This window comes from Mus musculus, chromosome 7 (genome assembly GCF_000001635.26).
Source record: "Mus musculus strain C57BL/6J chromosome 7, GRCm38.p6 C57BL/6J".
In the NCBI taxonomy this organism is placed as follows: Eukaryota; Metazoa; Chordata; class Mammalia; order Rodentia; family Muridae; genus Mus; species Mus musculus.
Window position 1 is genome coordinate 30,944,769 of NC_000073.6, and position 12,663 is coordinate 30,957,431.

The 12,663-nt window shown below is 53.8% G+C and overlaps 1 protein-coding gene across 2 annotated transcripts; it reads right to left on the reverse strand.

Annotated features, from left to right (window-relative positions):
* Nucleotides 1–479: 479 nt before the first annotated feature.
* Usf2 (upstream transcription factor 2) lies at nucleotides 480–12,183 on the reverse strand. Of its 2 annotated transcripts, NM_011680.2 has the most exons (10): nucleotides 11,928–12,035; nucleotides 11,614–11,660; nucleotides 11,381–11,499; nucleotides 11,032–11,232; nucleotides 10,522–10,672; nucleotides 10,338–10,425; nucleotides 9,976–10,034; nucleotides 2,197–2,291; nucleotides 1,983–2,111; nucleotides 480–1,901 (listed from the first exon to the last, which is right to left on the reverse strand). In NM_011680.2, exons 1-10 carry the CDS (start codon nucleotides 11,987–11,989, stop codon nucleotides 1,812–1,814), a joined length of 1,041 nt encoding a protein of 346 aa, NP_035810.1. In that variant the 5' UTR covers nucleotides 11,990–12,035; the 3' UTR covers nucleotides 480–1,811. The 2 variants fall into 2 exon arrangements, with proteins under 2 accessions (NP_035810.1, XP_006539796.1); XM_006539733.4 differs by lacking the exon at nucleotides 11,032–11,232 and having other exon boundaries at nucleotides 1,227–1,901; nucleotides 11,928–12,183.
* Nucleotides 12,184–12,663: the final 480 nt, after the last annotated feature.

Sequence of the window (12,663 nt, forward strand, 5' to 3'; positions counted from 1 at the left end):
ACTGATGCAGGGGTCTGGCTTGACGATGTATTCCTCAAATGGTTTCCCTCTAAGCACAGGGGACACAGTATTGTGTGACACTTGGCTTAGCAGGAACAGACTGTGCCCCCTCTCAGCTCCAAGTGCAGTGGGATTATGCCAGAACCTCCCCATGCCACTTGGACAACATATACCACAGAGATTGGTACACAGCCTACACCAGGGCTTTTATAGCTAGTTCTTGGAGTACTACTAAAGCCTGTGTGGTGCTCTTTCTATTACCTGGACCCCTTGGTATGAGCAGCCTGAGATATTATCAAACTTTGACTCCAGAGATAAACTACTGGACGGCATTCCTGAGTTACACAGGGAGCATCCAGTCAGTTCTGTCCAGAACCTGGGAAGGCTTCTACCCCTCTGTTGCTGCTCATTGGGCTGTTCATGTGTTCCACATGCTTCCTCAAAGAGGACTTTTGGAAGTGGTAAGGCCAAAGACAGGGTTCATTTTTTTTTTTAAGTTTTATTTACTTAATTTATATGAGTACACGGTCGATGTCTTCAGACACACTAAAGAGGGCATCGGATCCCATTACAGAGGTTTGTGAGCCATCATGTGGTTGCTGGGAATTGAACTCAGGACCTATGGAAGAGCAGCAGGTGCTCTTAACTGATGAGCCATCTCTCCAGCTCGAGACAGGGTTCTCAAGACACCAGGGGCCAACAGGAGTACTTAGATTGAGGCAAGGTACAAAGTGTAGCAAAGGGAACCTGACGCGCAGGCCTCCATCCTGGGAATGGTGAGCCAATCTCTTGGGGACATGATGGTATTCCCCGACCCCGCCAACCATCACTGTGGCTTCTCAGGACAGGTTTCATCATCAGCCAAGGGCCACAAGGGTCACAGCACAGGCGCCAGAGCTACAATTTGAGGCGACAGACTGCCGGGCCAAGCCTGGCTTTCTGGCCATCTGCCCTCTCTTGGGGGTGGGGGGCTCAAGGCCAGCCCTCATCATTGGCTGGTACAGAGGGAGGGCTTCAGCCCCAGAGCCCAGGGATACTCCAGCCTCCCCTCTAACAGCAGGGGTATGTCCTTGACCTCAGCTCCCACACCCCTAATCAGCACCCCAGGGCCTCAGTTAATGCCCCCAGCCATTGTCACACAGCTACAGTATAACTGTAGCTTAGATATCAGGGAGACCCTAGGAACCCTACCCAACCCCATGCCCAACATGGACACACAGACAGACAAGGCGGGGCCACACTGGCCAGTTTATTGCAGTTAAATACCTCTCTCTCTATTTTTTGTCCATTTTCCATAAAGAAAATTAAAACACACACACGCACACACGCGCATACACACACACCCAAACGTACACACACACCCACACACCCAGAGGGGAGCAGGGATCCAGAACAAGAGGGGTGGCGGGCATGGCCTCCCTGCAAAGGTCCAAGCCCCAGGGAAGGCCCGCATCCCCAAAGCTCCCTCCTTCCCATGAGCACCCTGTCTCAATACCTCTAGAGACCAAGGAGGCAGCGGGCAGCGGGGCCTCTGTCCTCCTCCCCTGCTCCTCCTGATGAGCCCACTATAAGTGATGGGCTGGTGAGGACCGAGAAGGGAGGCTGATGGACAGATGGGCAGGTGGGCATCGTTTTCGCATGGAGGAGGGTAGTGGGCAACGTATCAACAGAAATGCATTATGTCTCCTTGTTTTTGTTAAAAATCTACTATAAAAAAACGCAGCTTGGGGAGGGGCATCTCCCTCTCTGTGCTAAGGGCTGGGGGAGGGGCAGCAGAGGCCGACAGCAGCTGAAGGGTGAGCCGGCGGGCATCACTGCCGGGTACTCTCGCCCACCATTTCCAGGTTGTGCTGCTGTAGCTGGGCTCGAAGCAGGGCATTCTCATTCTTCAGCTCCTCGATCTGCAGGCACCATGGGGGACACGGGAGCCAGGGTTAGGCCTTGGCACACTGGGCCCCCGTGGATTCCAGGCCTGTACCCACCTGCTGCCTGAGGAGCTCATTGTCCATCTGCAGCCGCTCTGCCTCCTTGAAGGTCTCCTGCATGCGCTGGTTGGTCTGGCGTAGCTCCCGGATGTAATCGCAAGCCTTGGACAGGATGCCCCCTTTACTCTGGAGTGGAGGGCAGACAAGAGTCAGGAGGACAGAACAGCTCGGCTCCTGTGCCCGACTTCTGGAAGAGACTGAGGACACTTACTGCTCCTGTCTTGCTGTTGTCTGCATGACAATCTGGAATGATTTTGGAAAGCTGGACGATCCAGTTGTTGATCTTGTCCCTCCTTCTCCGTTCCACTGCAGGAAAACAGTAAAATCAGCATTCTATGGACAGACTCACTGAAACTAGGATGGCATAGGCTGCCCAGTCATGTTGCTAAGCGAGGACCCCGGCTGCTGTCTCCTCATGGGCCACACTGCTTCCTGAGGAGCCCAGTCAAGTGGCAACCCTCAAGTGCCATGCTGTCAGGACAGAAAGCCACGAGGACTGCTGCACACAGTGTCACACCATAGACTGAAAATGTAGGTCTGGAACTTGTATATCACCCCCTATGCAGGATCCAGCACCCCCACGGCCCCTGTAACCCTTATGTCTCATTTCTCTTTGTTCACAAACTCTGGCTTCTCTAATTTTGCTTTTTTCATTCTTTTTTATTTTTTTGTTCCCTTGGGAATTGTGTCATGTAGGGCAGGTCGGGCACAAAGTATGTAGCCAAGGGTGATCTGAACTTCTTACATTCCTTAAGCAGCCACCATTGCGAAGTTTTACTCAGTGCTGGGAAGGAAGGCCACACTTTACCAACTGAGCTCCATCCCAGCTCCTTTTCATCTTTAATGTGAAAATCCGACGATGGCTCGCCCCTGTTTCAAATCCTTCTCCACAGCCTTGGCAAGCTCCAGTCTCCATACAAGAGCTATGCCCGAGTCCCTGACCCAGGGGACTTCACCTCGCCCAGGAATGTGAACACCATACCTTAGAGGCCATACCTCTTACTGTTAGCTATGCTGAGTGACAACTGTCTGGCAGACAGCTGTGCTTTCCTCTGGCTTGTTGTATGCTCAGGAGACCTGCCAGGAGCCTCCTGACTGGAGCCAGTTCCACAGCTCGCTCTAGCAAGGCTTCCCAGCCCTGCATCACCCCCAGGCACAGTCCTCCTACTGCTGGGATATACAAGACCTGGCACCCCAAATCTCATAGCCCTCCATCCTCTTGTCAGGAGGGCTGCAGTGGCTGGCTACGTCTGAGGGGAGCTGGGCCCTGAGCCTGATGGGCTGTGGGAAACAGCAAGTGGCATTTCCTCATGAGGTCGGGAAAAGTGGAAAATTGGCCCAGCCTTAAGTGAGAGGGGTGGGTGAGGGCAGTCACCTCTCTCTTCAGAACTGTCCTCACACCTTGCCCATTCCCTTAAGGGACTTCAGGGTCTGGGAACAGGTGGAGCCTACTGCCTCTGCTTGGTCACTCTGTCAGGTGCCTCCCAATTTGGCCTTAGTGACTTCATATTTCTCCTCTGCCCTATCCTTTTCACAGCAATGATTCTTCCTGTGCCATCTTTCCAATGTCCTGACAACAACTTGGTCATGCTGAATTCATAAGTGCTGTGGTATGTGTCCACTATGCTCTGGGCTAACTCACTTATGTCACCACCAAGTTGGAACCATCCTTTGGGAACTTGGTGGAGGACTGCAGCAGCATAGTTGAGTCTAGTCAAGGCCTAGAAGCACACCCACTGTAGTCCCTTGCTGGGTGCTCTATCTCTAGGGTTCTACAGGCCTCACTGAGTAGTTCTCCACCTTCCTCTCTTCTAGGGCTTGGGCCCCAGGCAGGACCTTCCTCTGACAGACACACCTCAACCCTCAGGCTAAGAGTAGATGTGCAAGGCAGAGTTCCTTTGTGTACATTTAATTTTGCAAAATGTAGAGGTGTGTGGCTGCATCCAGTGGACTCAATCCTGGCTCTGTCCTGGCTGGTACTCATGATGCCACTGTGAAGTGATATACAATAGGGACCCTGTACCTACAGTACACATGCCCAAAGAAGGGCAGGGTGCAGCAATGCTTTCTGGATACAGCCCACAATCAGAATTCCCAGAGACAAGAAATACTTGGGTTTCAGAGAGAAGGGACCTGAAGGCAGATGGAAAGTAAGATCAGGACCACAGGAAAGACAATAAACACTTGTGTGTGTGTGTGTGTGTGTGTGTGTGTATGTGTGTGTTCATAGCCTGTGTCCAGGTGGTAACATTGTTAGGTCCCTGGCTTGTAAAAACCATTAGGACAAGCTGGACCAGCAGAAGCCAGTTAGATCAGAGAAGCGCTGTAGTTAGAAAAAAGCACTTAAAACACTTCTCACAGCCATGTGTGGTAGCACACACCTTTAATCTTATAACTCAGGAGGCAGATGCAGGGCGGATATTGGTGAGTTTGAGACCAGTCTGCTTTACAGAATAAGTTCTAAAATAGCCAAGGCCATATAGAAAAACTGTTTCTAAAACAAACAAACCAACCAACCCCCACACCTCATAGCACAACCTTCCAGGACCAAAGGAAGAGCAGGAGCAGGAGCCATTAGCACGCCTCTCTCCATCACCAAGAAAAGCAAGAAAATAGGAGGCTGGGTCCCCCTGGCTCCCTCAGTCAAGCTGCCTCCCTGTAGAGGAGAGGCCCTTTCACAGCGGCAGGTACCACCCACCATGGTTCACGTGGCTCCTTCTCCAGGCTTGTCCTCTCACAGAGCCCAGGTTAAGTTTCTCAAAGAACTGGAACCATGTCTGCTGTGTTCTGACTACAGAGAACTGAGAAATCAAACAAAAATGAGATCCAGAGCTCTACTACATGTCTGCAAATTGGGCAACATGCTTCCTGAACAACCTAGGGTCAAAGAGAAAATCACAGAACTGGAAAATATTTTGATATAAATGATAATATCAACATTTGCTCAATCCCATGAAACTGAAAAGCTTCTGTAAGGCAAACAACTCTGCCAGCTGGGACAAAACGGCAGTGTACAGGTTGGGAAAGGGTCTTCACCAACTCTACATCTGACAGAAACAACTCAAGAAATTAGACATCAACAAACCAAATAAACCAATTATAAAATGAAGTACAGAGCTAAAAGAGAATTCTCAACAGGAATCTTGAATGGCTGAGAAGCACTTAAAGAAATGTTCAACATCCTTAGTCATCAGGGAAATGCAAATCAAAATGACCCTGAGATTCCACCTCACACCAGTCAGGATGGCTAAGATCAAAAACTTGAGGGACAGCAGATGCTGGTGAAATGTGGAGCAAGGGGAACACGCCTACATTGCTGTTGGGAGTGAAACTTGTGCAACCACTTTGGAAATCAATTTGGCAGTTACTCAGAAAACGGGGAATAATTCTACCTCAAGGCCCAGCTACTCCACTCCTAGGCATATTCCCAAAAGATGCTCTACTATACCACAGGGACACTTGCTCACATGTGTTCATAGCAGCTTTATTTGCAATAGCCAGAAACTGGAAACCACCTAGATGTCCCGCACCTGAAGAGTGGAGAAAGGAAGTGTGGCACTTCTACACAATGGAGTACTACTCAGCTACTGAAAACAAAGGCATTATGAACTTTGCAGACAATGGATGGAACTTGAGAACATCATCCTGAGTGAGGTGACCCAGAGTCAGAAAGACATGCACGGTATGTACTCACTGATAAGTGAACATTAGCCATAAAGTGCAGGATAACTAAGCTATGATCCACAGACCAGAAGAAACTGGATAATAAGGAGGTCCCAAGGAAGGATGTGTGAATCTCACTCACACGGGGAAATGAAATGGTCATTGGAGGTGGATGGAAAGAGAGAACTGGGTAGGAGAGGGGGCAAGGAGGCAGTCAGGTGTGGGGAGAGGAGTGGGCAGGCAAGGGCTGGGAGCGAGAATGGGAATCGTTGGGAGAATGCAGGGCGTCTATGGGGTGACTCTAGTTGAGATTCCTACCAGAGAGGGATGTAGAGACGAAAGGGCCACTTCCTGTAGCCAGGCAGGACTTCCAGAAGAGGCAGGGGGACATCTATCTATAAAGCCTTTAACCCAAAATTTGTCTTGCCTACAAGATGTGCAGGGATAAAGATGGAGCAGAGACTGAGGGAACAGTCATCCAATGACTGCCCTGACTTGAGACCCATCCCATGTGAGAGAGTCTAATTAACTAACTAACTCTACTAATGATACTCTTGTGCTTGCAGACAGCAGCCTAGCATAACTGTCTCCTGAGAGACTTCATCCAGCAGTGGATGGAGGCAGATGCAGAGAGCCACACTCATCAGGTGGAGTTTGGGGAGTCTTGTGGAAGAGTAGGGGATAGAAGTGAGCAAGTCAGAGGGGTCAAGGATACCACAGGAAGACCCAGAGTCAACTGACCTGGGACCATGGGAATTCAGAGCCTGGGCTACAAACTAGGGAGCATGGAGCTAGATCCCCTACACATTTGTGGCAAATGTGCAATTTGGTCTTCAGGCGGGCCTCCTAACAAGTGTGTGTGTAGGGGGCGGGGGGGGGGGGGATGCTGTCTTGGTCTCTGTTCTCTGCCTTTGGGTCCCTTCCCCCTACCTGAACTGCCTGGTTGGGCCTCAATGAGAGAGGATGTAGTCCTGCTGGGACTAGATGCCCCAGGGTGGGGTGGTACCCAAGGAGGGGCAATGTGTGTGTGTGTGATCTGCCAAGAGGGATCTGGGAGCAGAGGAGGGAGGGGGACTGTGGTCTAGATATAAAGTGAATATAAATAATAATTTATTACAAGAAAAAAAGAGAGCGAGAATCAAATTAGAAAAACAACCAAAACAAAAAAAACAAAACAGAATAAAAAAACCTATTTGTCCAAATGGGCCTGAAGTCTACAGTCAGAAGTCTGTAGCTCTGGTTTTGCATCAGGAAAAGGTTTGTTCGTTTATTTTTTCTTTAAGACAGTGTCTTCCTATGCAGCCCAGCTGGATTCTGCCCCAGCTTCACCAGTGTTGAGATTACAAGAGCATACCATGATATTCATCTTTTAAAAGAAAGATTTGGTAATCCCAGCTACTAGGCAGGCGGAAGCAGGAGGCTTCTAAGTACAAGATCAGTCCGGATAAACAGTGAGACTCTAGGGGTATAGTTGCTGGCAGAGCACTTTCTTAGCATGCTCCAGGCCCTAGGTTATAGTCCCAGCGCCATAAACAAAGAACTCAAAACAAAACAAACCACAAGGCAAAACCCCATGCACCACCATAATGAAGAACCCAAGCAGGACCCTCTTACAGTGAAAACCAATAAAGCAGAAAGAGCTGTCCAGCCCAGCACTTAAAGACAGGTTTCATGGCAAGACCTGCACTGCTATCACCATTAACAACAGGCTCCCCAGCCACCCCTTTCATTCAGGCTCCCGACAGGTCCCTTGGTACAAATGTGCAGTTTCCTCAGGCCCCTGCTAGTACCCTCTGCAACCCACCCTACAGAAAAACCACAGGGGAAAAAGACGGAGAAGCTACATGGAGACTCTTGTCAGCACAGAGCCCTGGGAAGGAAAGGGTAGAGCTCTGAAAGTCACCCTGCCTTGTTTCTGGCAGGGAGCATTTTTGGGGCCTCTCAGGAAGGCAGGCAGTGTGTGCTATAAGGACAACACAGGTATGAGAAGTCTCATGGACAGCTAGACATGCCAAGATTCTGAGTGGCAATTTCAGATGACCAGGAAGTAAAAACTGCATCTTTTGGACCGCGCCAAGCCCCAAGAGGATGGGAAGAAGCAACTATCACCTTTTTGGATAAAAGGAACAAAAGACTCTGGTGCCGGGGATGTTAGGGGTGTGACAACTAGAGCTTCGGTGCACCTGCGGCCGGCGCTTACAATAAATGGAAAAGAACTCAGGCCCAGGCCTTAAGAAACACTCCATGCTGCTCCTCATTTATGAGAACCTCTCTGTAAAGACAGCCCAGGGACCTTGCGGTGACCCTCAGGCTCAGCCTGGAAAGCCTGTGAGGAATATCAGGCTGTTGCAGGGATGGAGGGAGGGACAAACAATGAACATCCCCAAGGGTGGAGGTGGGGTGAGGCTAGCAGTCACAGCAGATGTGTGGAGCTCAGACTGGAAAAGAAGCTAGAAGATTTGGCAATGACGTTGTCACAGGTGACCTTCAATGGGGCCAGCCTGGTAGGCTAGACTGCCAAGCTCCAAGGAGGACGGAGGACAGGTAGGTGGAGGTTCAAACCTTTTACAGGTTAGACGCCAGAGGGTTGGACTGAGAGGCGAGGTTATGGGTGAAAAACAACCCCGGGTGAGGCACAGTGACCCTTCCCGGCCTGCTAGCCAGGCTGCCACAGCCTGAGGCCACTCCGAGGCGGGCAGCTGCAGTGAGGCCAGGGTTTGTGGAAACTGAGGGTTGTGTTACTATCATTTACATCAGACAACACAGCTGCAAAGATGGAAAACCAGACCTGAGTTGGGTGGAGGAGCTGTCACAGCCTGAATAACCCACTAGAGAAACATCTAACTGTCCCCAAATCACATCCAAAACAACCTCAAGGCTCAGTTTACCCTTTCCTTCAAAGCCACCTGACCTAGGCATTAGGCCTCAACCTAGCAGATCCCCCCGAATCTGGCTCCGTATGCCCATCCTCTGAATCCCGACACCTCAGACCAGGCCTCTCCCTTCCCAGATACAGGACTAATACAGACTTCTTGGGTTTCGGTTCCTCATCATCCTATCAGTTTGCATCCACACACAGGCCCCATGAGGGTTTCCCCGTGGTCAGACTACATCCCCAGGATCAGGAAAACCAATTAGGGAAGAGCTCCTAGAGACCCCGCGTGAGCCAGCCTGGTAGGTTTCCCCTCAGCACTAGGATGAAGCTTCCTCTTTCCCTTCCCCATTCTGCTCTTCCTCAAACTTAAAAGTGTGTCTGCCCCTGGCCTAGACACTTGTCTGTGCTGTCCCCAGATCCCCGAGAGAGGCCTCTGAAGCTCGTGTTGACAAGTCTGCTCCTCTTGCTTAGCTTCCTCTCCTCCAGTACTCCGGCATGCTGGGGGCACATGGCAATATGTGCAGCTTGTCTCCTACCAAGGAGTGGTGAGAGTCCAGACCTTGTCTCTCTGTGTACTTGAGGTCTAGATGGGGAGCTGGTATAGGTATGTACTTATTGGCTGAAAGTCTGAACTTGCCACTTAGAACAGCAGTGGCCCCCACCATTGACATCAAAGCACTCCTAAGTCTTAGGGCCTTGTCTAGACATCTGAGGCTTCACCCTGGCTCATTCTTAAAGAGTGTGCACAGAAGTTTAGCAACAAGCAAACAATCCCCTTGAAAGAACTTGACTCTTCATCAGCCTGTGTGTCCCTCTACTGGCCAAGTTCTTGGAAAAATCTTCCTGGGGTGACCTCACTTCAGCACGTTAGCAATCCCTTAGCCACAAGCTGTCCTTCACAATTCTGACGGACTCCCTAGGCCAGGCTGCAGACTTGGCACAGGGCCTGTGCTGTGTTGCCCTGCCCTGCCTGGGATCCAGGGTCAGTAAATATTTGTTGAGTGATGGCTGTTTGGGTATTAGAACTACCTTACACTGAGGGCTGCTATGTGCTTAGCAGTGGTGACCTATCAAGGCTGGGAGACCAAAGGACAGCACTAAAGGACAAAAGACCTCAGGGTGGAACATGGAGCTTCCGGGAAGGGTAGGAGGCTCTGGCTTCAGCTGGCCAGAGGCTGCCCAGGTAGAAATGGAAGCCTGCTCATGAGGTCAAACCCCATGTGCAGATCTGGGGTCCACCACTTCAAGAGGATGGCCAACAAATCAAATCAAAATCATAGGCGGGCAAGAGGAAATATCTGGCCAAACTGAATGCACGCCCTCCATCTTTCCCAACATCTTGCCGTCCTCCGCCAATCAGCACTGACCTAACCACTCAGCATGCACGTCTCCAGCATCTGGACATGTCAGGCAATGGGCTCAAGGCACCCAGGAGCACTCCGCCATCCTTACCTTCATTGTGCTGAGCTCTTCTTCTCTCATCTCGAGGAGTTCTGGTTCCATCAATTTTCCTAAAGCAGAAGGGGAAACGACAGCATTTACCAAGCTATCAGACTTGACAAACACCTTTGTTTTTAAGGTACTGGGGATTGAACCCAGGGCTTCGCAGAATGCTAGGCTACCATTGGGTTAGCTCTTCACAGTTATCTTTCAAAGCAAATCCCCGTGAAGAGAGGGTGGAAATAGATGAAAAAAATTTAAACTGATACTTCCGAAGCAGAAGCTCATAAAACCCATACCCCACTCCTGCTGTATGCTGACCAGCCCTGAAACCCTCCCTTCCCTCTGGCTCCAACAATGGGACTGGCACATACGGAGAATAGGGGTGTGTCCGGGGTGCAATTGTCCTCTGTGTGCCTGTCTGAAGCACATCCTGGGGTGTCATCATGACATAGAACTGGCCTGCAGGGAATGTGCAGCGAACATCAGTAATGGGTCAAGCTGGAACTGCTTAAATGGTTTCCCTAGCTTTACCTCAGAACCCTTCCTTCCCCTTACCTCCGGCCTGTAGGCTCTGGTCTGTAGTTTGAACAGACACAGCTGTGGTATCGCCCACACTGGATGCTGGAAAATAAGCAAATCGTGCCTCCCCGCTGACAGCTTCGGCCGCCGGGCTGCCACCATTGCTGAATGGATTTTGAATTACAGCCTAGGGAGGAGTACACATAGGCCATCCTTAGCCACCCCTGCTATGCCATCTTTGTTACTGGTATCGGTGTTTGTTTACTATACGGTGAGGCAAGGGCGTAGCCTACTGTGTGTGCCATTCTGTACAGAATCTCGTCTCTGACACCATTCAACCATCATTAGCTCTACTCTTTCCTCTAAGAAGTTTTCCAGTTTTGCAATGAAAAGTAACTCCAAAAGACCCTATCCAACGCCTGTGCAAAACTCTGACCAGACCTTACACAGCCGGCCAGCCCAGAGAACATCATGTGTGTGTCACACACCCCACCCCCTGGGCCTTCCCCCTCCCCAGCCCCTCCCCATAAGTCGCGGGCCACCTACCAGCGGGAAGGGTGCTGCGGGACCTGTGGGTACAGAGGCAGCGGCAGGGCCGGGGCGCTGGGCTGCCCCGTCCACACCCACCTGGGTCACAGCCTGCTGCCCCCCCGCGAAGGCAGCGGTGGACACGACGCTGACGGCGCCGGCCGCGTCGCCCTGGCCGTCCAGCTGACCATCAGTCACCTGGACTACGCGGTATGTCACCTGCAGGGGGCGGCAGAGCGACGAGACCGACGCTGGGGCCCGAGTGGGGGACAGGTCGGAGCCTCTCCCTGTCCCGCCGCACGCGTCTGCCCTTCCTCAGCTCACCCCGGCGCTGGCCCTCCGGGCTCCCGGCCCACGGCCGCCTCACCTGGCCTCCATTACTCTCTGTACGGAACTGGTACTGGATATTGTGGTCGCCGAACGCCGCCTGCTGGACACTGGCGATGGCCACCGCCGTCTGCTCCTCAGCCCCCGGGCCGTCCCCGCCTGTGGGGGCAGCAGGGCAGGGGGCACGCTCAGCGGGCGCGCGGGGCCTCCCGGCGTCCCCGGCCTGCAACCCCGGCGCGGGCCGCAGCCCCCGTGGCCCCCGCAAACACTCACCTTCCTGCAGCTCAACGCCCTCCTCGGCCTCGGGTCCCTTGTCGTGGCTGCGGGGGCACACCAGGGGCAGGGCCCGGGGTCAGCGAGGCCCGCACCCCTCGCCGGGGCGCAGCGGCCCGCCGCCCGCCCTCCAGGCCCGGCCCCCGCTAGGGTCAGCACCGCTGCCGAGCCCCGGCCGCCCGGATCCCCTCCCCGCGGCCTCCATTTTGAGCCGGGCCCAGAGGCCGCTCGGGATCATGGCGGCCCCTGCGCGCGGGGCTCGAGGGGCCGGGGCCCAGGGCGCGCGGAGGGGCGCGAGCTGTCGGCGCGCTTACCTGGCGGCGGCAGCAGCGGTGGCCGAGGAAGCGGGATCCAGACCCGGGTCCAGCATGTCCATGGGGGGGGCGGGGGGGAGGGGAGGGGAGGGAGGGGAGGGGGCGGGCGGCCGGGGGGGCCCGAGCCCGGCGCTCACGCCGCGCGGCAGGAGGGGACGGAGGAGACACGGGAGCCGCTTGCGCTGATCACGGGGACAAACAGTGGGGTCATGTGAGGAGGAGATGCCGCCGCCGCCGCCGCCGCCGCCGCCGCTACTCCTGCAGCTGCCGCCTCCTCCTGCCGCCTCCGCCCGCCGCCGGCTCCGGGCGGTGCGAGGCTCCGGGCCACAGCTCAGCTGCCCCCCGCCCGCCGGCCCGCCGCACGCGGCCTGGGGCCTGCTTCCCTGAGCGCTCGCCGCCGCCGCCGCCGCGACTTGAGCTTTTTTTTTTTTTTTTTTTTTCAACAGGGCCCTGCCCGGATGGCGGCCGCCCTGTTGCCCAGATCGCCAGCTCCCGCGCCCGCCGCCCGGCCTAGCCCGGTCCGGCGGCGGCGGATTGTGGCTGCAGCTGCCGCCGCTTTCTATCACCCCCCCCCCTTCTCTTTTTCCTTTTTTTTTTTTTTTTCCTCCTTTACTGGAGCTGCGCGCGCGCGGTGGCGGCGACGGCGCGATCCCGGGGCGGGCGGGCGCGCGCGCGCGCGCGGGAGAGGGCAGGCCCTAGGGAACGCGCGCGCTGTCTGTCTTTGGTGACGGCCGGG